We start from the raw sequence: 23,379 nt of genomic DNA on the forward strand, positions 1-23,379 counted from the left end.
TCAAGTGATGTTATGGTGAGGTTGTTCGTCCATTGCATACCTACTTTTCCCTCACGGATTCCGAATTATCAGCGCCATTGAAGTCAAAATGATAATTTCAAGTCTAAACACTCTAGTTTGACTCTAAAGAGTAAATTAAAAAAATTGTGGATAAAATCAACCTTCTCTTGAACACCACCTCATGAACACCTAGCCTGCTCAGCTAGGTATTTAAGACCGCTAACCATTAGCCCGCCCCGGCTTCTGAATATTGTTCATCGGCACCAGATCCGCCTCATCGCTATCACTGTAGGAGACGGCAAATGTCTTTTGGAACTTGATCTGCCGATCCTGCGCGTCGTGAACAGAGCTGGACCGGTCCACGGTGACAACACCGACAGTACGAGCCTGGCTGCGCTCAGCGGCGTTCTTGGATCTGACGTCGCTGCCGTACTGCTTATAGTACTGCCGTCCTTTACTCCGCATCGTCGAGCCGGACATGGCGGGAAAGATCTTGACCAATATCATGCGCATGGAGGGCAGACACGCGCACATGATGCCTACGCAGATCTCGACCGTGCTCCACAAGCTCACGTCGAGAAAGTCCATGGTAGCGTTGGATCCCTTGGCGAAATTGACAAGAGATTGCAGGCGGATGATGCTCACGACGGTGACACTGATGCTACGTTAGTTTTGCCTGGGGAAAAAAAAAGAAAGAAAAAAAAAACACCGTGCAGTTTCACAAAGTTTGAGCCCCCGGTAACCAGGGGCCATAAGAGCACTGCGCGCGAGTCAAGGACTTACAATGTGCCCACGATGAACATCAACGCGACTCCAATCTTTTTCTTCCAATGCAGCTTCAAAGACCTCAATTGCCACAGCGGGATCGCGAGCATCCAAAGATCCAGCGCGATGCTGATGGCGGCGTTGGACCAGCTGATGGCGTTGGCGTCCGCGCAGCTCCCCTCGTGCATGCGATCCCACTTGACCCAAAAGTAGTGGATGGGCTTGCACTGGAAGACGGCCGTGATGACAAACGCGAATCCCCAGACGATGATGAAGAACGTCGTCGCCCACAACATGCGTTGGACCTCCCGGGCGGGGAAGATGCGCATGTAGAAGAAGATGATGGCCAGCTTGACGAGGGTCACCTGGAAGAAGTACAGCCAGGCCATGATGTAAAAGTAGAAGAGGACGTTTGTGATTTGCTGGGGCGTCAGCGTCCAAATGTCCCTCCCCAGGCCGTTGGCAGTGGTTCCGTGGACGGTGATGACGGCGCTCGGCATCGCTGCGATCAACGTCGCCATCACGAACCAGTCGTCCCAGCCAACGTCGAGTCCTGCGAAAAAGATTTTGTATCCGAACCGGCTCAGGACGCAGAACGCTGCCAGGATGGCCATGACATTGGAGAGGACGATATATTCTCCAGAGCGGTTGTGTACGGGAGCGCCGCAGTTTGTCAAGCTCGCATTTTTCGTGGCTGGGAGGGTTTTTTTTGGGTCAGCTTTTGACGATGATGATCAACAGAAGTAGATGAAGACATACCGAGGGCTTCTGGGATCGTGCAACTTGCCGAGACACACAGCGTGACGTTGAGTTGAAACTGCTCGCTCGTGCAGATGCAAGTCTGGTTTGTGGGGGCACAGTAGCCGCCATAGAAAGCGCTAGCTATGCATTTTGTCTGTGTGAAAAGCCCAGCCGTTAGCCACGTTTCTTCAACGGTCTTTCAATGGAGGTCCAAGATGTCAAGATTATTCAAGGGAGAGCCAAGCAGGGAGGAGTCGACTCACGGCGCATGCCGGGTAGCTGGGCTTGTTGGAGGGGGCCGTCGTGTCCTGCGCCTGTACGGCGACGAGAATGCCAAGGACCAACGCCAACGCGAGGCGGAGAAAGGATGCCATGTTGTTCCACGGGTAAGGGAACAGCAGCGGTTCCGCCTTGGGAGTTTCCCAGAGATCCGGAAAATCTCCTCTTCATAAATAAAATCGACGGGTTTCTGCATAGATTCCATTCCTGGTCCTCCATGTGGCAGTCGGCCACCTCCCACAGGTTGCCCTGGTTCATCGCCAAGTCGCCAAAATTGGCAGGGAATTCTTAAAGGCGTGATACAACACTAGTCGTCTCTCCCTTCGCTTCGAGTGGGACGATGATACGCTGTTCCTTTGGCCGAACACTTTTCTGCGACATAAGCGATGTGGCTACGTCGCAGGTTCTTGTCTATGAAGTCCTCCTTCGAGACTAGGGTACGTTGAGGAAGCGATGCCCCCTCCTTAGCTGGAACTTGTCCGAACGAGCCTTTTGGTTTCTCTGGTTGGACGGTTCTTGGCTCCCCCCAAATGGGAACCGACCCCGTCTTTCGCGCCACAGCCAAGCAGCCCCTGCAGGGGAGGGGGGGGGAAAAGTGTGCATCAATGCATCGAAACCACCGGCGGCACAGCAATGGCTGAGGTCTGGGCCTCGGAAATTAGTCCCCTACGAGATCTCGGTTGGGAATCGTTGGAGAAATATCCTTCAGTGGCGCATTTGGCTCGGCATTGGGACTGGGTAGGGGGTTGGTGGTCGACCTGATGTGAGAGACTCTGCTGAGTGTGGTGAGACCGTTTGAAGCCGCCGTTTTTAAGCTAGAATGGAGAAGTTCGGGTTGTCGTTTTAGTCTCTGCTAGTTCAACCTTAATCATTGGGACTCATTTAGATCCGTGGGCTGAGGCTCGGGGAATAAGAACCAGTCCGCCCCCACGACCAGAGTGATGCTGGGCTTGTCGGGGCCGTCTGGTGTCTCATCCGTTCATGTTCTCTCCCCCCCGTTTGTCTCCGGCCCCACCGTTACCCAGAAAGAATGCGGGTGCTCGTCGGATTCCACAAGCCTCAATAGGAAGTTTTGCGAAGAGGACCCTGAAAAAGCCTTGTCTCGGCCGACATGGATTCCTCCCGTCCGAGTACTCCAGACCCTCAGTCAGACCGGTTTGGGGCATTGCAGCCGTGATTCTATCGATATTGGACATGACCAACAACTTATATCGCAGTTGCCATATATCTCTTTGGATAACATTGTCGCATGTTACCAATATTGTCAAGTCAAAAGGAGGCGGAGCTCGGAACCATCTCGAAAAGCCGAGGCCCTCGTGCTTCCAGGGGTAAGTGGTTGGCATCACTTGGCATCACGCATGATGGATGCGAGGGATATATGAGTTCCAGATGTGATCACGCTTTTTGTGACTTGTTCCTAACTTGTCACCCACACCTCACTCTCTCTCTCCTCCTCTCCCATCTCTAGTCCTCTTTGGCTACTTGTCCAACTCAAGTCTTCAATATGAGGCTCTCTAATCTGGCCGTAGCCACCGCCTTGGCTACCATCACAACCGCTGCAGCAACCCCCAAGCAGCAATGTCATTGCCTGCCCGGAGACTCTTGTTGGCCCTCGGTCTCCACATGGAACCAACTCAACGCAACCGTAGGTGGCCGTCTGGTCGCCACCACGCCCATCGGATCACCCTGCCATGATCCTACGTACGATGCCGCGGCCTGCGCTGCTCTGCAGTCGTCCTGGACCAATCCCTTGACACAGTTCGTCCCGTCTCTTCCTCGCTTTGACCCCCATCAACAACCTGCCATCAAAATGGAATGTGCTGACTGGATGTTGTAGCATTCCCTCCTCGTCTTCTGTTATGCAATCTTTCTTCGCCAACCAGTCCTGCGACCCATTCACTGACAGAGCTGTTCCTTGCACGCTCGGCAACTATGTGAGCTACGCCGTCGACGTCCAATCCACCGCAGACGTGGGTTACGCTCTCAAGTTCGCCAAGGCCAACAACCTCCGAGTCGTTGTCCGTAACACGGGTCATGAGTGAGTGGCTTATCTTACTATGAGCTATAAGTTGAAATACACAGTAACTGACTACCTTGTTTCCGTAGCTTCCTGGGACGTTCTACTGGTGCCGGTGCTCTTGCAATCTGGACGAACCACTTGAAGACCATTGATTTCACAACCTGGTCTGACAATTACTACTCCGGCCCGGCCGTCAATGTCGGCGCTGGTGTTCTTGGTTACGAGATCCTTGAGGCCGCTCACGCCAAGGGTCTGACTGTCGTCTCCGGCGAATGCGCTACAGTCGGCCTTGCCGGAGGCTTCACGCAGGGAGGCGGCCACTCCGCGCTGTCAACACAGTTCGGTCTCGGAGCCGATCAGACCCTAGCCTTCCAAGTAGTCACTGCCGACGGCAACACTGTCGTCGCCTCGCCGTCCGAGAACGCCGACTTATACTGGGCCCTCAGCGGCGGCGGCGGCGGCACCTTTGGCGTCGTCACCGGCCTCACCGTCCGCGCCTACCAAGCCCAGACCGTCGGCGGCGCCGCCTTCCAGCTCCTCGCCGCGACGACGACGCCCGAAAAGTACAACGCCGCTGTTTCCAAGTTCCATGAGCTGCTCCCCGCCATGACCGACCAGGGCGCCTTTGCCGTCTTCCTCCACAACGCCCAGTACCTCGTCCTCCGCCCGCTGACGGTCTGGAACTCGACCGCAGCCCACGTCCGCGACGTCATCCTCGCGCCCTTTACAAAGGCCCTCGAGGAGGAGATTGGCATCACCCTGGCCGTCGCCTACAGCGAGCTGTCGTACCGCGACCACTACGACCGCTACATGGGACCGCTTCCCCAGGGCAACCTCGAGGTGACGCGGTACCAGTTCGGCGGACGTCTCATCCCCCGTGAGGCAATTGAGAACAACAACGACGAGTACCAAAAGGTCGTCCAGAACCTGACGGCCAACGGCGTCCTCCTCGCCGGCAGCGTCGGGCACTACGGCAAGCCCGCCGGCGCGCCCGAGAACTCGGTCCACCCGGCGTGGCGCAAGGCCGTCATGCAGCTGCAGCTCATCACCAACTGGGACAACGCGGCGCCGTGGGCTGACATGGAGGTTTCGCAGAAGCGCATGACGGAGGAGTTTATGCCATGGATCACGGCCGTCACGCCGGGTAGCGCTTCGTACATGAACGAGGCCGACTTTAGGCAGCCTGACTGGCAGGATGCCTTCTTTGGCGACAACTATGCCAAGTTGCTGGCGATCAAGAACAAGTGGGATCCCGAGTCGCTCTTCTACGTCCTCAAGGGCGTCGGCAGCGAGGCGTGGAATGTTGCGCCCAACGGACAGATGTGCCGGGCTTAAGTAGTATTACCATAAGTGACATAATCATATCAACACCTGCTTTTGCTGCACATGAGTCTTTAACGTGATATGGTTGAGTGGTAGCCCGCAGATGCTTGTGGACTTCATCATTCTTACTAATTAAAGATTTAGTACTTTAAAGGCGATGATAGTGTATGAAGAGAATGGAAGTAATCTATTTGTAGGCAGGACGCTCGCAGTTAACGACAACATCCCACATGTGACTGCGGCACATCTGACAAGAATCCCCTCCCGTTGCGTCACAGCCCTAGGAGATCAAATGAGCGTTAGCCCAAGGTGGTGGCTTAAGTTACCCGCTCACGTGCGTCGCGCTACAGAACTATTTCCTACTTACTAATGGCGCCTAGTCCACCGATCAACTTCTCTCGTGACCAAATCCGCAAGATTTCCGCTCGCCAGTTCAGGGTCGAGAACGGGAATATCAACGACTCTGTACTTGCCTCGAGGAGCGTACACACAGCTAACAAAACACCTCTGCGCTCTGAGACCATCGCGGGTTCCGCCGGTCGCATGAATCATGTCTCTCACAGATGCTATCTATCACCCACTGAGTCGCGAAACCAAATCGACCAGGCTTCTGCAATTTCAACACCAGCAAGAAAACGAATCCTTGCAATGTACCCTAACAACCCACTCACTCAACGACGCACCCCCATTCGTTGCTCTCTCCTATGTCTGGGGAGCACCTGAACCCGCATACGACATAAACATCAACGGGGCCGTGTTCCAGGTTCGAGAGAACCTATGGCACGCCCTTCACCAAATGGCACACATCGCCAATCACAAAGACAATTGCATCTCCCAACAGAAGAAGTCAGGCACGGTATTACCCAAATACTTCTGGGTCGACGCCATCTGCATCAACCAAGACGACAACTTGGAGCGCGGCCATCAAGTCGGCCTGATGAAGAACATCTTTTCCGCGGCCCACTTTGTCATATCGTGGGTCGGGCAGGAAGAGGGCGAGATCGCCGTCATGTTTGAATACCTACAGGGCCTCAAACACACCGCCCGACGCGAGAGAAACCACTACCTGCGCTCGCAGAAGCGCAAGTTCTCCTTCAAAGATGCAAAGTGGTTCGTCTCCCGGCCGTACTGGTCGCGGATATGGATCGTGCAGGAGTTCACCTTGGCCAGGGAGCTATGGGTGCTGTGCGGATCCGTCGCCATCTCGTGGACGTCATTACAGCAGTTTCGGCCGTTTGGCATATCCGACCAGACCAATCTCGGGTTTAAACACCTGTCAAAGTCGGAGAGTCACTACAGCATCGAGAGTCGCGTCGAAAGCTGCAGAGAATTGTCCAAGCTCCGGCGGTCGTGGCAGACGGACCCGAAACGACCCTCCTTCACGGACAAGGAACCCGGTTTCGGGGCGCGGCCGCGACTGACTCGCCTCTTGGCCTTTTCTAAAGACTACCACTGTACGGACCCTCGGGACCGGGTGTACGGCCTGTTGGGCTTGACGGAGGAGGAGGGTGTCCAAGACCGATTGCCGGCCGATTACGATATCACGCCTTTCCAACTTTATCATCGAGTGATTCATCATCTCAAAAGTCAGAAGCAGCCTTTCCTCCCGCCTCTGTTTCGTGATCGGCTGGCTCAGGGACTTCAGATATGCGACCATGATAGCCTTCCGGCGTCAACGTTTTTGTACGAAACTGTAGCCAGTCGGTGTGTGAAGAGGCTTATCACGACAGGAGCCGATATGTGGAGAGAACAATTCCTAAAGGAAGTAACAACCTTTTTGGATATTACAGAAGAATATTCTGATCCTCACGACTTGTGTTCTAGAATTCTTTTGGAATTTGAAAGTTTCCCTTCGAACGAAGATCCAACCACTTGGAAACAGTTTGAGGGAGCTCTCAAGAAGGCTTTGGGCATCGCTGACAAGAGAAAATGAGCCCTCTGCGATACTAAGCTTCGTTGCTGCCGACCAGCTGAACGATACATCTTTCATGAGCTTTATGTGTCTTTTCATCTAAGTTTGAACCAGATATTTAAGACGTGATGAATTAATGAAGTTAAGAGCGTGAGCCTGCAGTCGACAAATGTGCTTGGAGGATATATCCGAGGAATTCATTTGCCCGAATTGTGTTCACTTAGACTGAACTAATCACCTCGGCTCCTTGTCGATCCGTGTGATGAGCCTCTCTGACGTATGTGAGCCGATCAAACACATTCATGGAGATAGGCACATGCGTGTCATATTCCTACTTCAAGCTCATGTTTATGTTACTGGACCAGAAAGGAACATTCTTCATAAAATTGGCAGATTTGTTCTTTCGTCACGAAGTAAGTGATCATGCCCGAATCGGCTCATTCACTTTTTCAGTTCAGAGGTATTATTGTACCTTCGGTACTCCACGAGTCCTTTTGGTATACATCCTTGATCCTTCTTTGTCATATTATGCCACCCCTATTTTTGATGTTGCGGAGATGTAATCACACCCGGGGGGCACAACCAGCTAGACGCCGCCCTGACCCGTGGCTTGTCCAGTTTCTATTTTATTGCCACAGTTTTTGGCGTCTGGCATAGCCACCGCCAATTCCCTAGTCTCAGTCTACCACTCTGTGATGAAGTTGTAGATTCTTCGCGGGACTATGTTGTTAACTCTTCGCATTTTCAGACATGAGGTGAACCAAATACCAGTCGCAAGTTTTACAAGCAGTTTGGTCACTTTGCAGCGGTGGCGTGTCAATGTCGTGTATACTTTTGAGGAACAAAGGTCTTAAGATATTTTGATCGAGTACATTTGCACTCCGAATGACGTATTTACAACGAGTGGTTGGAGATGAGACTCAATGATGCGGAGCTGAGTACCAAAGGACAACCGATCGGACCAATTCATGCCCATCTACTCTCTTTCTTTTGGACTAGATCACGGAGACGACCTGTCCCGGCGACCTAGTATCATGCTCACACCCTCAATTCAATATCGACCGTCCGACAACACGATCGTCGTCGTGTCTTTGACTCTTGTGAGTTGCCCATGACTAGCCCCTTCATACCAGCGCTTTTTGAATCACACGCCGCGCGACATCACATTTATTGACTGATTGGTCCCCGCAATTGAGGACTCTTGTATGTTGTTAGAGGATTGGCGTGTCCTAAAGAGTAACGCGAGTTCCATCCGTTTCAGCTCATTCGTCGGCGGCTGGCTGAGCTCAGCTGAGTTTCCAGGTATGTGAGTGGGGACGGGAGGGCGAGAGGGCCGCGGGCGGGCCGAGAAGCCTTTGAGCCACACCCTCAAATGGTCATGACCGCAGCTTTCCCCTGCAGCCTGAATACACAACACCAAATGATAGGCGCAAAGGGCTCTGAATGATGTTGGTCGCAATTTCAAACCAGGCAGCCACATTGGTTCCCTCGAGACCTGTTTCCAAAGCCTCAGCGAATGAGACTTGGCCTTAGATGGGAAAAAGCTAAAGTCAAAGGTTCTGGGCAATATTGAGTGTGATCAATAAACACGATAATCGAAAGTGGCCGTCATCCTTGATCACCAACTAAGTCCCGAGTTGATTTTCCCAGCGTCAGCCTCCTGAGGAGATGAGCAACATGCCTCGCATACCGGATTGAACCTAGCTCCCGGGGCGTGGCCACGGACCAAATACTATAAACTGACATCGAGCTCGGCCAGATGGCCACAACCAAACCACAAATCCAACACCCAGTTGAGACGTAGTAAGTACATGTAGGTAGGTCTGGTTGGAGTTCAAGAGTTACACGGGCATTCTTGGCCCTTGTGAATAATTCAGGGGCTGTGATGATTCTCAGCCAGCCTCTTGAACGTCCCTCCCAAGGTGTGAACTTGAGCGCGGATAGCTGCAGTGTGGCGTTAGACGGATCATGTACTCAGGCATATGTGTATATCTGTGATATGTAATTGTCGTGTCCTTTTTATGGCTTTTGAATAGTGGCAAGTCTCATCTTCCCTGCGAATTCCTGTAAATGCTCAAATGATGTGCTTGGCATCTATCAGATGATCTTCGTTGATTTCATCTGGTAGAGATCATGACGACTCTCTAAGCCATCCGAGAAAAGCCTTGGCCGGAACGGGAACAAAAGCAACCTCAGTCAAGTTCCATCGACGTCGCCTCAACTGCAGTTGGCATGTAATTCGTGATGTGGAGACGAGTCAAGGGTGGAAGGGCTCACGATCACCTCAAATCCCTCCAGGATCGGAAGGAGTTACCTCCTGTATCACGAAGAGGCTGGCTGAAATTCTCTTCTCCCTTCTTGATCACACAGCTAGTCCAGACACGGGTGTGATACTACGACGACTGGGTGATATGGCAGGCTGATCATGGAAGTTCAAGTCTGTTGAGACCCGACACGGTCATGGAAGCATGTTCTCAAACTATATAAGGTCGATCCCATCCTCTCAACTCTTCCTCTCCATCATCAGCTTTCAATCAGTATCACTCCGCATACCTTCTTGCAAGCATCCCCATCTTACACCTCTCAATTCCATTGACCATTCGGTTTCTTGAAATTCTTCTCGCTTTTAGCAACCTTTGCCCTGCAAAACCCAAAAAAATACCCATTCACGCCGAAGCAATGTCCCACAACGCCCCTGCCTCAGTTCCTCGCGCCGCCGTCTGGAGCTTGAAGTCCTCCAACCCCGACCTCCCTGCGGAATCGGCCATCTTGCCCGATGACGGCAGCAACGGCACTGAGTCCGTCTTTGACGATGACAAGCGCCGTCGCGTCGAACCTCAGAACTTTGCCGACGGTGGCAAATTCCGATGTAAGGTCTACCCCTTTGTCTACACTTTAGCCCCTGAATCCATCAAACCCCCTTGACTTTTGAACTCAACTGACAAACCATTAGCTGTTGTCAAGATCCAGGCTTGCTTCAACAAGGGCAGTGGAGGCATCGTCTGGATGATGGGGTCCGGTTGGCTCATTAGCCCGGACACCGTTGTCACCGCCGGGCATGTGGTCTACGACTGGGGTCACCGCCTCCAGAGCGCCATCGAGATCAAGTGCTACATTGGCTACTCCGGTCGGGCTTCTGTCGGTACTCCAAACGTCCAGGCTCGCTTTGGTGAGCGCATCATCACCACTGCTGAGTGGATCGAGGCGGCTGGCAACCGCACTCACGATGTTGCCTTCATCAAGCTCAACCGTCCGTTCACCGGCAACCTGAGAAACATTCCCTTCAAGGACACTCCTCTCTTCGCCAAGGGAGCCAACATTGGTGTTGTCGGATACCCCGGAGACAAGTATCTCGAGGGCCAGAACGGACAGAACGGAGAGAAGGGTGCCCAGATGTACGAGGAATTCGCGCCCACTGACTACAACATTGAGAAGAGTGAGCGCCACATGATTGAGTACCAGGTCTCTACCTTTGCCGGTAAGTTGACGAAGATTTTCATCTGCTTTTCGCAACATTTTGCTAATGACGACATGGAAACAGGCCAATCTGGAGCCCCTATCTTCCAGCTTGAGAACAGCGGGTTGGTATCCATCGGCACTCACTGCTACGGTGGCGGTGGCGACGAGAGCAACTCTGGCAACTCCATTGGCGGTCCCTATGGTAACAATTACCATGCCTTCCTCGCCCTCTTTGAAAGCAACCAGTTCCCCCAGGCCCAGCGTCAAGGCATCAAGGTTCTCAATGCCGATACCAATGCTCGTCCTCGCAGCGACGTCAACGGCTCCAACGGCATCTCTAAGAGCAACGTCACCTCCCTTGCCAATGGATACGGTAACGGCACCGCCAACGGCAACAGCAACGATTACAACGGCAACAACGGCTTTCGCGCGGAGAAGGTGGCTTCGTCCGCGGGACAGACCCAGTACAACACGGGCACGGGTCTTTCGGAAAGTTCAGATGAGGAGGGCTTCTTCGACATCATCAGATCGATCGCCAAAGTCGCAGGGCCTGCCGTCAAGACTGTCTCTCCTTTCCTTGGGCCCATCGGCGGGCCCATCGGCGCCATCGCGGGCGGCATCCTCTCGACGGTCGGAGGGGCGGAGAGCGCCATCGTCGATGGCAACGCGTCCGGCGCGGTCGAGAACGCGATCAAATCGGGCGCGACCGAGCGCGCCGTGCTCGCCGAGGCGTCGCTTCAGGCTCTCCTGAAGCTCGAAGACACCCCTGAGACCGCCGAGCTCCTCCACACCATCAACTCCAAGTACAGCGCCTTCCGACCCAAGCTGGACGCCATCGCCAAGGTCGCCCAGCCCCAGCTCACCGAGTGCGGACTTCACCTGGCTCACCGCCAGATGGCAAAGATTCAAGAGCAAGGGGCGGCCGGGCTGCAGGAGTCGGAGATTGAGCTCCCTCGTGAGCAGCTCAGGGGCGTCCAGCTGCCTTCCTACACCCAGCAGGGTTCTCAGGGGGCCTTTGTCCAAGGCCTCCTTGCCCCCACGCGTCCGGTCTCGGGCGAGGAGGGCTTCTTTGACTTCCTCGGCCCCGTTCTCACCAAGGGCATCGGCTTCGCCAAGCCCTTCATCACGAGTGCCGCCCAGGGAGCACTCAACGGCGTCATTGGTCGCCTCGGCGGTGGTGCAGAGTCCTCCCTCGACACCCCCGCCGTTGGCACCCACGAGCACGCCACATGCCTCGCGTTCAAGCGTGCCGCTGCCGCCGAGGCCGCCCTGCAGACTCTCATGGCGCTCCCCAAGGAGAAGCTCGACCGTCTTCGCATCAGCGAGCCTCAGAACGGCGAGGAGGGCTTCTTCGACGTGATCAAGGCCGGCGTGCAAAAGATTGCGCCCGCCGTGCTGGACATTGCCAAGACGGCCATGCGCAAGGTCGTCCCCGTCATCGTCGACGCCGCGTCCCAGAAGATCAAGAACGCCGTCGGGCCGGAGAGCGCTCCCGCGGCGCCCCGGAACAACGTCCCCAGCGAGGCCAACTACGGCAGTGCGACGTCGACGACCACCCGCACTACGAGCGTCATTCGGTCCAAGCCGTCCGTCGCAGACATGCTCGCCGCGTCGGCTCAGGCCTACAAGGGCGCGAAGGTGAGCAACAACCCCGATGATTCCGACGCCGTGAACGTGGACGAGGACAACGCAGGCCGTGCCGCCAACGCGACCCTCGAGGACCTCCTCAAGTCTCGTGAGAGTACATGGGTGCCTTCGCTCCATAGGCACAGGTCCTGGGACTCAAACGACGACGGTCTCTGCATGATGGACGAGCAAGACTTTTGATTGATGCGGCCCAAGATTCATGTTGGATATAATGTGCTAATTCGCTTTTTACTTCCTGGCAGGTCATTTCCACGTATTGATGAGGAGGAGATGCGGCATTCTGTACCGCCCGTGCCAGAGTGCCCAGCTGATGAAGCAGCCCAAGAAGGAGGCTGGGAATCTTGCCATCGGTGGCTTTTCGATTCGACTTCGCGAGTTTGGAACATTTACAGTCACGCCAGACTGTAATGTGCAGCTCGATTTGATTGATTTTACTTTTTTGTATGCTTACTTTTGTATTTCCTCTTCGGGGCTCGTCGCTCGTTTGCAGAATTGGGAGCTTTGCACTCGGGCTTTGCGTGCGCTTGTCGCGCTCAAGGTCTTTGGTTCAACCTCGATTCAGCCTAATATAATCATTTGCCCCTAATATTACACCTTTCCGGTACCCACTTTGAATGAGATTGCTTCTCAGCCTTTGTCAAAGACGATGGCCTCGGTCTCTACAGACTTATACATGTATGTCCGACGTCAGGTTTGGTCGAAGGAGCAATGATGCGGCCGCCCTCTACGAGGATGAGTTCCTCAAATCGATCATTGGAGTACTCGATACGCTTCCAGGTCTTCAAGTCGTTTTTTTTCGTGTCGATTTCCCAAACGCGTGTCCGTCTGTAGTATCGATTCTCGTCGTAGGAACAATAACCCCCGAATCCGCTCCCACCATTGTAACATAGCCAAGGGCCAAGCTTTCCGGATTGGTCGCCGTTTTCAGCCGACAGGCCTTGTTGGGTATCTGGCAACAATGCGCAAAAGTCGTTGACATGGTCGTGTCCACAGCCCACCGCGGCCACCTCTTCCTGTACCAAGGCATCGTAGAAATGGGTGTTGGAGCTTGGGCCCTCGGTTGGTTCTCTCCGCTTGCCGCCACTGATCAAGAGCTCATTTCTTGCGTATTCAGGAAAAGGGATATGCATGAAAGCCAGAGAAAGATGAGGAAAGTCTCCTCCATCCTCTGCGATACGGCTCTTTCTCAGATCTTGCGAAATGGAGGTGAACCAATTAATTTGGCTCTGCTGGATTGGGTCGTAGTCGGGATTCTTGATTTTGCTGGAGATTTGTCCATGTGAGTCGAGAAAGAACAATGTTGCTACTGGAACTTCACTTTTGTCATGGGAGAAAACCTGGAGATGGTAATTCCCGACGCCATCAATAGACTCGGGACCTGGTTGTGCGAGACAGAATGGAAGATCTTGCAATATCGACATTTGTTTTTTCCCTGGATCAATACTTGTAAGCAGGCATTAAGAACTGCCAACTCCAGACAGATGAAGCTCGACAAACGAGATTTCAAGACTTACGTGATAATGCGTGGGTGCCCTCGTCATCATGGTTGCCAAAAACAGCCGCAAAAGGAATCGAGCGACTGATCAAAGGTGACACGACCTTGAAGAGGGGGGACTGGGTGTCGGGAACATCGTGGTGGACTTGATCTCCACTGAGAATGACAAGGTTAGGCTTCTCAAGGTCCAAAATTGCGCCGAGGAACTCGACCGTGTGCGGATCAGCCTCCATGCTAGGCAAAGGTTGACCGTCTGCATCAATAGCATCGTTGCAAACACCGGGGCCGGTGACCATATGCGTATCAGAAATCTGGACAATCTTGAAGGTTCCGTCCCCGTTGACACTCAACGGCGTGCTTGCGTCATCTGGCCGGGATTTTGGCCGACCAAATCGCACAGAGAGCCTTGGTGCAGGAACATCTGGCTGATCCTCAAGCTGGAGAGATGTGGGCAGAAGCATCCAGCCTGGTCGTGGTTCGACCGCATCCGTGCCGAAAAGCACGTCAATGGCTGTCAGAATCCGAAAACCATCATCGGAATAAGAAGTTCTGAGGACCCAAATGCCGCACGTTCGATGCTCCCAATTGTCTTCGAGGCCACCATCGGGCTTTGCTTGGCCAACATGGATATCCGTGATGACCAGACTGTCATTGGTGATGTCAGCCTCATTTGTTTCTTCTAGGTATATCCAGGCGTTCTGTTCGCTAGCGTGAAGGTAAAGATCCTTGTCGATGCGATTCCATGTTTGTTGCTTCAGGGAACATTTGGCAAGGGCGCCAGGTGAAGAGCAGAAAGTGACTGAAAGATCGGTAATTACCGTGTTGATGTGCTTCATTCCGAGATGGTTGGATGATGCCAAGGCTCGACCGAACGCCTCGCCGTTCCATTGAGCTTCGAACTAAACGTGCAGAGGGAACAAAAGAGTGCGGGGCTGACAAGTGTCATCAAGGTGATTGCCTGGTTCCGATATCATGTGACATGCGCAACTCACTCAAAATGTTGAATTCCAAGACGTGAGAGTTGTTGTCACGGGAGAGCAACATAATGCGCGTGAGGAACCCGTGGGGGCCAGTCTTTCATGCACGTAAGAACATCCGTACCCCGAACCCATATTCGATTGATGGACCAGGCTAATCGCTATTGAAATCTGTATTTCCGCCAGAATCCACCAACCCACCAAGTCTGCCGATTGTGAGTCTTTCCAGATCGCGCTATTAATCAATCAGTGGCTGTTGCGGTGGATGGGCCGCGACCAAAGGCGGGCGCTTTGACTGTTTGCGGGCGATGAGCTGGTGGGCAAAAGACACCTCAGGTAGGACAGTTGAACATATTGATTTCAATCGCGAATCTGGAGTCATCAATGGCAGGCTTTTCTCCACGGGTTCGGTGAGTCGAATTTCTGTTCCTTCAAGTCTTCTTTTGATGCTAACAACCTCATTGACTTATGGAGTGTCATTGACTTGCAACTCGGTCCTATTATTGTCTGTTTACCGCCTCTACGGCCATGCCTTTCCTACAGTTGGGGGATCTGCTCTTTCCCATCAGCAAAACAAGCCCCCAAATAATCTAGCAATCGTGCTGAGCTTTCTGAGCTTTCTCGAAAAATAAGCAGCCAATGTCACAGGTTGAAGAACGCAACGTAATAGGCTGGGCTTGATCCATACTGTTAAAACTGTTGCAGCCAAGGGTAGAACAGTATGACCATGTTATCATCCGCGGCAAGTCCAGTGTCGGTGCTTTTAGGTAACCATCAACCAAGTTTTTAATCTGAAATGAGATGGACGTCCCAAATGAATAAACTCCGCTTCACTACATGTACATAAAAGATTTGATGAATTCCAGGTTGACTGTCGTTTTTGGAGCTCGATTCCACATGTACCAAGGAACTTTCCATTTCATGAACGGGATGGATCATTTTGAGAAGTTAGGACGAGTTCCAGTAAGTCATATCAACCCAAGAAGTCCAGCCAGGAATAATATTGTCAATGGATACTGCACTCGACAACTGCTTCGCGAAGGCCACACGCTTGCCGCTGGCACCAGGTCCAGTGTTGCCGTACTCAGCAAAATAGGCATTGCTGGGCGGTTTGGAGTTCCAAGCAGACCACCCGTCGGGCTTGATAACATCGCCCAGATCCGAGTTTTGGACAACGACGCGTGCGAAGTCCCTCCACGGCCTACCCAGCGTCGTCGACGCCTTGAGGTCGCCGGCACCTGGCTGGGCCGCAATCTTGGCCTTGTTGATGACATACCAGTTAGCGTCGGCGCTGCTGCGACCGCTCGCGGTGACGAATCCTGGGCCAACAATGTCGATGATGCACTGCTGGAACCAAGAGTTGCCGTTATGGCCGAAGATGATGTCCGTCGCACCCACAATGTGGCAGTTCTTGAAGACTTGGTTGGGCTTGTTGGTGTAAACGGTGTCTTGGTATCCGACGAAGCTGCAGGCGTAGAATGCCTGGAATTCGCCGTTTGCAGAGATGGCCAACGCCTGAGAGCCCTCTTGAGTGCCCTTTCCGTACCCATTGATCACGTTGACGTTGTAAAGGCTGAAGTGGTTCGTGGCAACGCGCAAGGTTGCGGATTTATCGTTGTTTCCAGCAGAACTAGCCGCGAGGGTATTGGTCAAGATGACTTCGTTCTTGGTGTAGTCCTGGTCATTGGTGGTGTAGCCGTAGATGACGAGTTTTCCCTTCAGGACAGGAATAGAAACTTGTCCAGAGTATGTGCCTGACTGGATAAAAATTGTCGTGCTTGCAGTGGAGTCTGCCGAAATGGAGTCGATAGCCGCTTGCAGCTGGTGGTCTTTGTATCAGCAACAGGAAATGGCACTTAATTGATGCATAGCACTACCTTGAAGCCCAGGCTTCAAAGTCATCGATTTTGGAATACTCACATTGGTGTATTTGCCGCCAGACTTGCCAACAACGATGGCGCCGGAAGGCGGCGATGTTCGCGAGGCAGCAATAGCACTACCTGCGAGAATCGCCAAGGACGAGAGCACATCGATGAACTTCATTTTTTCTTCAAGCCTATCAGTGATTTACGTGAATTCTGAGACATGAGTTGAGGTCTAGAAGGATGGCGTCCTGGATTTCAGAGCCTCCCTTAAATACAATGCCTGGTCAAAAGTGTGGCAACAGCATTCAACCCCTCACCTACCACCCCCTACTATTATCTAACCCTTTTTTGGCATGGCGGAAACATGGGCAGTATTATTATTAAACCATAGCAGAAACCTTATAGATTTAATCACTGATCGCATTGCAGCCTGTATCTCTACGGAGGCTGAGGCCAAAGTAAATTCGCATCTAGAACCCTGGACACCGTGTGAGGATTGTCACACGGCGCGCGGGATCCCTGTGTGCGAACTTTCTTTTGGCTTCAGCCTCCGTAGCTGAGGTTAATATATTGACTAGTAAAATGCTGCTTTTATTAATGACTTTAGTATAAAAATTATTTTATTTAAGCGATAAATGCAATTATTATAGGTGGTTGGTGGTACACTGTCAATCTCCCGATAGTGAGATGCTTGGCTGCATGGAACAATACCCGAGCCGCCTCCCGCCCGACCTCGCCACGGATGATGGCTTCTGTAGGATGGCACCGTGATCTACACGACGTGGGACACGGAGGTGAGGAAATAAGTGGACTGAAATTCTCCGCTCACCTACCACCATTGCCTGGATGTTTGCCTCCCCCGCGCTGCTAGTTCCTCCGAAAATGATACTGGCCGTCACGTAGAATTCCCGTCCACAAGATCAAACATTAAGCTCCCCGTATTCTCATGAACCTTAATTGAACGTTGTGATTACGGGGTCCGTGGCGTCCATGATAATAACTCACACCGGTCAACCCGGAAATATGCCTGAGCAGCAAATCGCTTTCTGATCCTGGCTGTAGGTCAGTTCTCACCTCAACAACTTTGACAAGCTTTGGCCAGGCCAAGAATCGGTTCTGCCCAAGACGTGTGCGCCATTTCCCACAAACACGACTGACCGGTATTTGAAAATTTGCACCTGATAAGAGCAATCGGCGGTCAAGTTTGATGTTCATCGATGACACGGGGTTGGTCTTTCCAAAAGCCTGGACCAACATGCATTGTGATAAAGAACGTCACACGTATCAAAGTCTTTCAATTAAATCGTGTAGACACATGACTTGTAGTCTTCCCAACATTGTCCTTAGATCTCAATATTTCGGTTTTCAAACTTGCTGATTTAAGAGCAAACGGAAGCCCTCGGGCCAGCATTGGCTCTCACGTATGCAGGGACGTCCGCTGTTGCTGTGAGAGTGTATGAATATAGACTTTTTGGGTCAAAGGAGACTCCCGAATTTGTAGCCGTGGTGCCGGTGCAGCTCTTGTAAGTGTTGTTAGAAGCATTGAGCACGGCGCCCGAGTCTTTGGTCAATGGGTTCTTGGTGTTTTCGAAAAAGACATTCTCGACACGTCCATTCGTGCTACCACGGATAAAGTGGCCGTATGAGGTGACACCATACAGGTAATTATTGAAGAGATGCGCTTGTGCTAAGTTGTCGGCGCTCGGGTTTCTTTGGTTCGTTCCATCGAACCAGTTGTGGTTGATGGTTCCACGGGCCGTGACGTTCTCGGTCCAGCCAATGCCAAAGGTCTTGTCGTGGTTCCGGAATATGTTGTTGGAGACGGTGAAGTAAGTGGTGTCCTTTCGAAGATCAAGCAGACCGTCGCCGCCATCTTCAAAAAGACAGTGATCGATCCAGATGTTGCTCACGGTATCGGCTTGGATGCCGTCGCGGTCGTTCTCCACGCCATCGTTCAGACTAGTGTGGCCGATCTTGAGGTTGCGAATGATGACATTCTTGGCTCCGTTCAAGCCCAGGCCACCTTTTGACGTTAAGCAAGCATTCCATGTAGGAAAAACAGACGCGAAATGGAATTTTTACCTTGATAAAGCTCGCCTGAAGTGCTCAGCCCGATGACAGTCTTGTCACTAGCTACCTTGATTTCCTTGCCGAGAGGGCTGATGGTGATGCGACCACTGACTTTGATCACGTACTTGTCTGAGGCGCTGGCATACTCCTCAAGGTCGGCTTGAGTGGTCACCGTCACCTCTGTTCCCCCTGAGCCGCCTGTCGTTCCACCGTTTAAAGAGGCGAACCCAGGGGCAGCGGCGAGACATCCGTCAGACTGTCTTTCGGTTACAACGCCCTGGGCAGTGAAAATGCCTTGTAGAAAAACGATAATAGAAACGGGCTTCATGGTTGACAAACTTTTCTTAACGAAAGAAGAGTTCGCTGTCTCAAGTAAGTAAGCATGTGCTGCCGAGATTGAGGTGATTCTCTGTGTTGAAACCAGATCATTGGTGACATGAGAGGGCAACTTATAGCTGTCATATTCCGTGGTAGCCTTGGGTACATTCTCCTCTGAGCGCGTAATACCAATTGCAAGCTCGACTCGTCCGGCTCGTCTTTCTACATTCAACTTCACAAAGATCTGCGTCCTGAGTTCGGGACTTGAACAATGCGAGCCATTCCTATCGCCGGGGAACACGACTGTCCGGGCAGGTTACACTGGCTTCCTAGTTCAAAGAGAATAGACCCGTAGATAGCACCGATTGTAAGAAAATTTGTAAGTATCTCATTAAGGTAGGCAGTGATGGGCGCTTCGAGGCTTGCCAAGGAATTATAATCCAGGAGGGGTCGAATGTCGCATTGTGCCAAGCAATTCAAAGTCAGCGATTAAACCCACCAGTAGTATGAAGCTGGTTCCCCGCATGATGGGGTGTCATTGAGTATCCAAAGTCCCGCCAATAAGTGCTTTCTTGTCGAAGACCCTTATCCTTTTGGGGGATACCGATTGTCATTTCTCAAGTCTTCCTGGTGTATCTGTTCCTAGTTGATTGGACTGGATATACCAGCGTGAGTACCGGATATCACATTGTGATACAGGTTGCAGCTTCAGAAGCACGATAATGTACGTCATGGTGGATGCAGTCCTTCAAGGTTGGATGTTCATTACTCATTATCTCGGCGCTGTCTATCTTCTACTCCTTCTATATCATCTATCTCGTATCAAGTAATTAACCGAATGTCAATATTTTAGTAGGCGATCGGCCATTACTTCGCACAATTCCGACAGAACACTGCTATGTTTTCAGTTGTCCAAAGATTCCTATCTTCGAGTCATCGCCGTAGTCTACTTCCTGCCCGCAAATCGAATACCCAAAACACATGCGAAGCCTGCTAACGCCATTGCTCCGGCATAGTACGCGGCAGGTCGAAATTTCTCCAGACCATCATGGACACCGGAAATGGAGTAAAGGCCAGAAGCAATGGGGGTACCCTACACTTTCGTAAGCGAGATTCAAAAAGAAATGATCAAGTCGGGGCGACTTACAAAGAAGAACCCGAAAAACCACGTTGTCCAGACGACAGGGATGATGCTGAGGGTATTCTCTCCACCAAAGGTGGCGCTGACGGCGATGGGCGTGAGGCTGAAGAATGCGCCGCATCCAATGCCGTTGAAGATGAGATAGACAGAGAAGATCCCGATTGATGATGAGAGGGGCCAAACGATGAGAGAGCTCAAGCTCATGAAGAGCATGCATATTGCCAGGCTCTCAACAGGGCCTAGAAGAGTGTCTGCGACCCATCCAGCAACAATGCGGCCCAAGGTAGACGCCAAGTTCCAGCAGGCGAGGATGACGATGCCGATCTCCTTGGAGTACCCCATCGACCTTGAAAAGATGGGAATAAAGTAGGGTGGGATGAAGAGCGGGAAACAAGAGAGGACCGTGCCGCCAACGAGCAAGAGGAAGCGAGGTTCCTTGAAGCGGTACCTATAACTTGTCAGTATTGTGTTCTCGGTGTAAAATTATCTAGAAACTTACCATTGCAGTTGACGGGAGGCCTTCTTTCCCGACGTCGTTTTCCTTGGCAAGAAATATGACGCAGGGATGGAGACGCCCCAGAGAATGAAGCCGAGAATGCGGAACGTCCAGGAGACACCCAAGTCCTTGACAAGGTAGTTGGTCACAACACTCATGATGGCAGAGCCCAAGCTACCACCACCAAAAACGAACCCCATAGCCAAGGCCTTACGCTTCTTGAAAAGTCCCATCGGAGCGGTCGAGGCAGACTTGTAGGTGTTAGCTGAAGTGTTCTGTGCCAATAGTAGCCTAAGAGACCCAGTCAAAAGTTTGCTGCACTCACAAAAACACACAAGCCACCACCAAGTCCAAAGACGAGGCCATGTAGGAAGAACAAGGCGACAACATGGTGAGTAGTAAAGCTCGCGAGGACTTCACCCAGCCCCATGAAGAATCCCCCAATCAGTGCGGCCAGGCGGTATCCAATCCTGCAGATGATCTTGTCGGAGGCAATACTGAAACAAATCATGAATGAGGTCGCCAACGAGCCAACAAAGGTCAAGGTCGTTAGGCTCGAGCCAGTCGTCTCGACCAGCTTGACTTGCATGATGCCCCAGGAGTATATGACGCCGAGATAGACGAACATGGTCAAAGACGAGGCAGCAACCGTGATCCAGGCCTTTCGGTCATCGTATGTCTGTTCCTCTGCTTTCGGAACTGGGCTTGTTACGATGCCTTCGCTCGAATGGTCGGTGTCGTGACCATCTTGGCTTGGGATGAATTGTTGGACGGGGTAGGCGACATCCGCGGCGGCTTTTTCGGCATCCATCTTGGCAAAGTCTAATGAGTTCAGCAAAAATCTCAGGACATGCTTTCCAAACTGAATCTTTCAACCTCTGCTGGGAGCAGCTTCGAGCTTATCATATTCTCTGGAGAGGGGGGAATCTATTGTAAGTCGGTTTTCGGATCTCGGCTTTGCTTCATAACCGATATCAGATTTTCTCGCGCAATTCCCTGCTTATCCTCACCTGCGTCTTTTATGGAGACGTCTCTGGTGGAGCTCTTTTTTTTTCTTTTGCAATTCCTCCGATCATTTTGACGCAGGCCCACCGTTGAAGGCCCGGTCGAGCTCCGTTTACACGGAGCTGCTGGCCTATCGATCCCGATTCTTCTCGGATTTCATCACTAGCGCCGAATAAGAGGCTCTATAGTAGAATAAAAAGACTTGTTTTCTCTTTTCTCTGACTCCTTTCCCGTCATCAATACAACTTACAGACACATTTTACAGAAATTTCATCTCCATCTCATTCATCTCAAGTCTATAATCTTCATCCTTTGCTATGGCTCCCGCAAGAGACGATGAGCTGTTTACAGCAGCCAACGCTACACTCCCGACTGTTGAGAGCAAAACCCTGGGTGGAGAGGGTCGTCTCATGCACCGCTCTTTGGTCCAACACCCGTTCATGGTCGAATCAGCCAGCGGCATCCACCTGAATCTCGCCAACGGCAAAAGTGTCATTGACGCATGCGGCGGCGCTGCGGTAGCCCTGATTGGCCATGCCAACGAGGAAGTCATCCGAGCCATCTCGGACCAAGCCCGAAAGGTGAGCTACGTCCACACGCAAGCCTACACCACGCAGCCGGCCGAAGAGCTCGCCGACCTCATACTCGATGGCAACCCGCATGGTCTTGAAAAGGCCTTCTTCGTCTGCAGTGGAAGCGAGGCAGTCGAGTCGGCGCTGAAGCTGGCGCGTCAGTATCACTTCGAGAACGGTCAGCCGCAGAGGAAGCATTTCATTGGCAGGCGACAGGCTTACCACGGCAACACCATGGCGACCATGTCGATTTCTTCAGTTGCGTCGCGAAAGGTTCCCTATGAAGGCTTCTGTTACCCCCACGTCTCTTATGTTTCACCGGCATATCCGTACCAATATCAAAAGGGAGGAGAAACCGAGGATGAATTCACTGCCAGACTACTCGCCGAGATTGAAGATGAGTTTCAACGGGTCGGCACGGAAAACGTCATTGCGTTTGTTGCCGAGACAGTAGTAGGCGCTACGGCGGGATGTGTAGCACCTCCTGTCGGCTACCTCGCCGGCGTCCGTCAAATCTGCAATACGCATGGCGCACTTCTCATCCTTGACGAAGTCATGTGCGGCACTGGACGCACTGGAACCTACTTTGCCTTTGAGCAAGAAGGCGTGATTCCCGACATTGTCACAGTAGCCAAGGGCCTCGGTGGAGGCTACGGTCCCATTGCTGGCGTCCTCATGCACGAAAAGGTCGTGTCTATGCTGAGACAGGGATCCAACGCCTTCAACCACGGGCATACCTACCAAGCCCACCCCATCGCCTGCGCAGCTGCGCTGGCTGTTCAAAAGATTGTCAAGAGAGACGATCTCGTGTCTCGCTGCGCTCAGCTTGGGAAGCAGCTAGAGGTGCTGCTGCGCATTGATCTCATTAATTGCAAGTCGGTTGGCGAAATCAGGGGAAGGGGTTTGTTCTGGGCTGTCGAGTTTGTCAAGGATCGACAGACAAAGGAGACGTTCGATCCCAAGCTGCGATTCGGACTCCGAGTTCAAGAGCGGGCCTTTGAGAAGGGCGTCGCTCTCTACCCCGGCGCTGGTACCGTGGATGGCTCGCGTGGAGATCACGTCCTGCTTGCTCCTCCGTTTACCACAACAGAAGAGGAGCTACGAAGGATTTGTAGCGTTTTCAGGGAAGCACTCGAAGAGATCGAAGCGGAAATCTTGTGAGGGACACTCACGAAAGAAGTCATCAGATTCGCGTCTGCACCTGTGCTGCCTGTTTTTGTTTACTTTTTGCACATAGTGAATTCAACTATACCCATTCTTGGACGTCAACCAATCAATCAATCAATTTCAAACT

General features: G+C 52.4%; 9 protein-coding genes across 9 annotated transcripts; 4 read left to right on the top strand and 5 right to left on the bottom strand.

Moving 5' to 3' along the window:
- Nucleotides 1-219: 219 nt before the first annotated feature.
- Nucleotides 220-1,880, bottom strand: CORC01_11957 (CFEM domain-containing protein; the record flags this gene model as incomplete). The annotated part of the gene is made up of 4 exons (XM_022623579.1): nucleotides 220-655; nucleotides 784-1,459; nucleotides 1,525-1,660; nucleotides 1,770-1,880. The coding sequence occupies 4 exons, from the start codon at nucleotides 1,878-1,880 to the stop codon at nucleotides 220-222; spliced, it is 1,359 nt and encodes a 452-aa protein (XP_022469907.1).
- Nucleotides 1,881-3,289: 1,409 nt separating this feature from the next.
- CORC01_11958 (FAD binding domain-containing protein) lies at nucleotides 3,290-5,140 on the top strand (the record flags this gene model as incomplete). Its single annotated transcript, XM_022623580.1, has 3 exons — nucleotides 3,290-3,543; nucleotides 3,623-3,823; nucleotides 3,892-5,140. 3 exons carry the CDS (start codon nucleotides 3,290-3,292, stop codon nucleotides 5,138-5,140), a joined length of 1,704 nt encoding a protein of 567 aa, XP_022469908.1.
- Nucleotides 5,141-5,678: 538 nt separating this feature from the next.
- On the top strand, nucleotides 5,679-7,061 carry CORC01_11959 (uncharacterized protein; the record flags this gene model as incomplete). The annotated part of the gene is made up of 1 exon (XM_022623581.1): nucleotides 5,679-7,061. One exon carries the CDS (start codon nucleotides 5,679-5,681, stop codon nucleotides 7,059-7,061), a length of 1,383 nt encoding a protein of 460 aa, XP_022469909.1.
- A 2,658-nt stretch (nucleotides 7,062-9,719) lies between these two features.
- CORC01_11960 (ATP synthase F1) lies at nucleotides 9,720-12,326 on the top strand (the record flags this gene model as incomplete). The annotated part of the gene is made up of 3 exons (XM_022623582.1): nucleotides 9,720-9,909; nucleotides 9,994-10,518; nucleotides 10,582-12,326. The coding sequence occupies 3 exons, from the start codon at nucleotides 9,720-9,722 to the stop codon at nucleotides 12,324-12,326; spliced, it is 2,460 nt and encodes an 819-aa protein (XP_022469910.1).
- A 479-nt stretch (nucleotides 12,327-12,805) lies between these two features.
- Nucleotides 12,806-14,477, bottom strand: CORC01_11961 (phosphatase DCR2; the record flags this gene model as incomplete). Its single annotated transcript, XM_022623583.1, has 2 exons — nucleotides 12,806-13,578; nucleotides 13,661-14,477. The coding sequence occupies 2 exons, from the start codon at nucleotides 14,475-14,477 to the stop codon at nucleotides 12,806-12,808; spliced, it is 1,590 nt and encodes a 529-aa protein (XP_022469911.1).
- A 1,089-nt stretch (nucleotides 14,478-15,566) lies between these two features.
- CORC01_11962 (pectinesterase) lies at nucleotides 15,567-16,661 on the bottom strand (the record flags this gene model as incomplete). The annotated part of the gene is made up of 2 exons (XM_022623584.1): nucleotides 15,567-16,439; nucleotides 16,539-16,661. 2 exons carry the CDS (start codon nucleotides 16,659-16,661, stop codon nucleotides 15,567-15,569), a joined length of 996 nt encoding a protein of 331 aa, XP_022469912.1.
- Nucleotides 16,662-17,862: 1,201 nt separating this feature from the next.
- Nucleotides 17,863-18,881, bottom strand: CORC01_11963 (pectate lyase Pel-34K; the record flags this gene model as incomplete). Its single annotated transcript, XM_022623585.1, has 2 exons — nucleotides 17,863-18,506; nucleotides 18,566-18,881. The coding sequence occupies 2 exons, from the start codon at nucleotides 18,879-18,881 to the stop codon at nucleotides 17,863-17,865; spliced, it is 960 nt and encodes a 319-aa protein (XP_022469913.1).
- Nucleotides 18,882-19,817: 936 nt separating this feature from the next.
- On the bottom strand, nucleotides 19,818-21,319 carry CORC01_11964 (major facilitator superfamily transporter; the record flags this gene model as incomplete). The annotated part of the gene is made up of 4 exons (XM_022623586.1): nucleotides 19,818-19,964; nucleotides 20,019-20,460; nucleotides 20,512-20,759; nucleotides 20,834-21,319. The coding sequence occupies 4 exons, from the start codon at nucleotides 21,317-21,319 to the stop codon at nucleotides 19,818-19,820; spliced, it is 1,323 nt and encodes a 440-aa protein (XP_022469914.1).
- A 511-nt stretch (nucleotides 21,320-21,830) lies between these two features.
- CORC01_11965 (aminotransferase class-III) lies at nucleotides 21,831-23,246 on the top strand (the record flags this gene model as incomplete). The annotated part of the gene is made up of 1 exon (XM_022623587.1): nucleotides 21,831-23,246. The coding sequence occupies one exon, from the start codon at nucleotides 21,831-21,833 to the stop codon at nucleotides 23,244-23,246; it is 1,416 nt and encodes a 471-aa protein (XP_022469915.1).
- Nucleotides 23,247-23,379: the final 133 nt, after the last annotated feature.

This window comes from Colletotrichum orchidophilum (assembly GCF_001831195.1).
Source record: "Colletotrichum orchidophilum strain IMI 309357 chromosome Unknown Scaffold_138.1, whole genome shotgun sequence".
Classification (NCBI taxonomy): domain Eukaryota; kingdom Fungi; phylum Ascomycota; class Sordariomycetes; order Glomerellales; family Glomerellaceae; genus Colletotrichum; species Colletotrichum orchidophilum.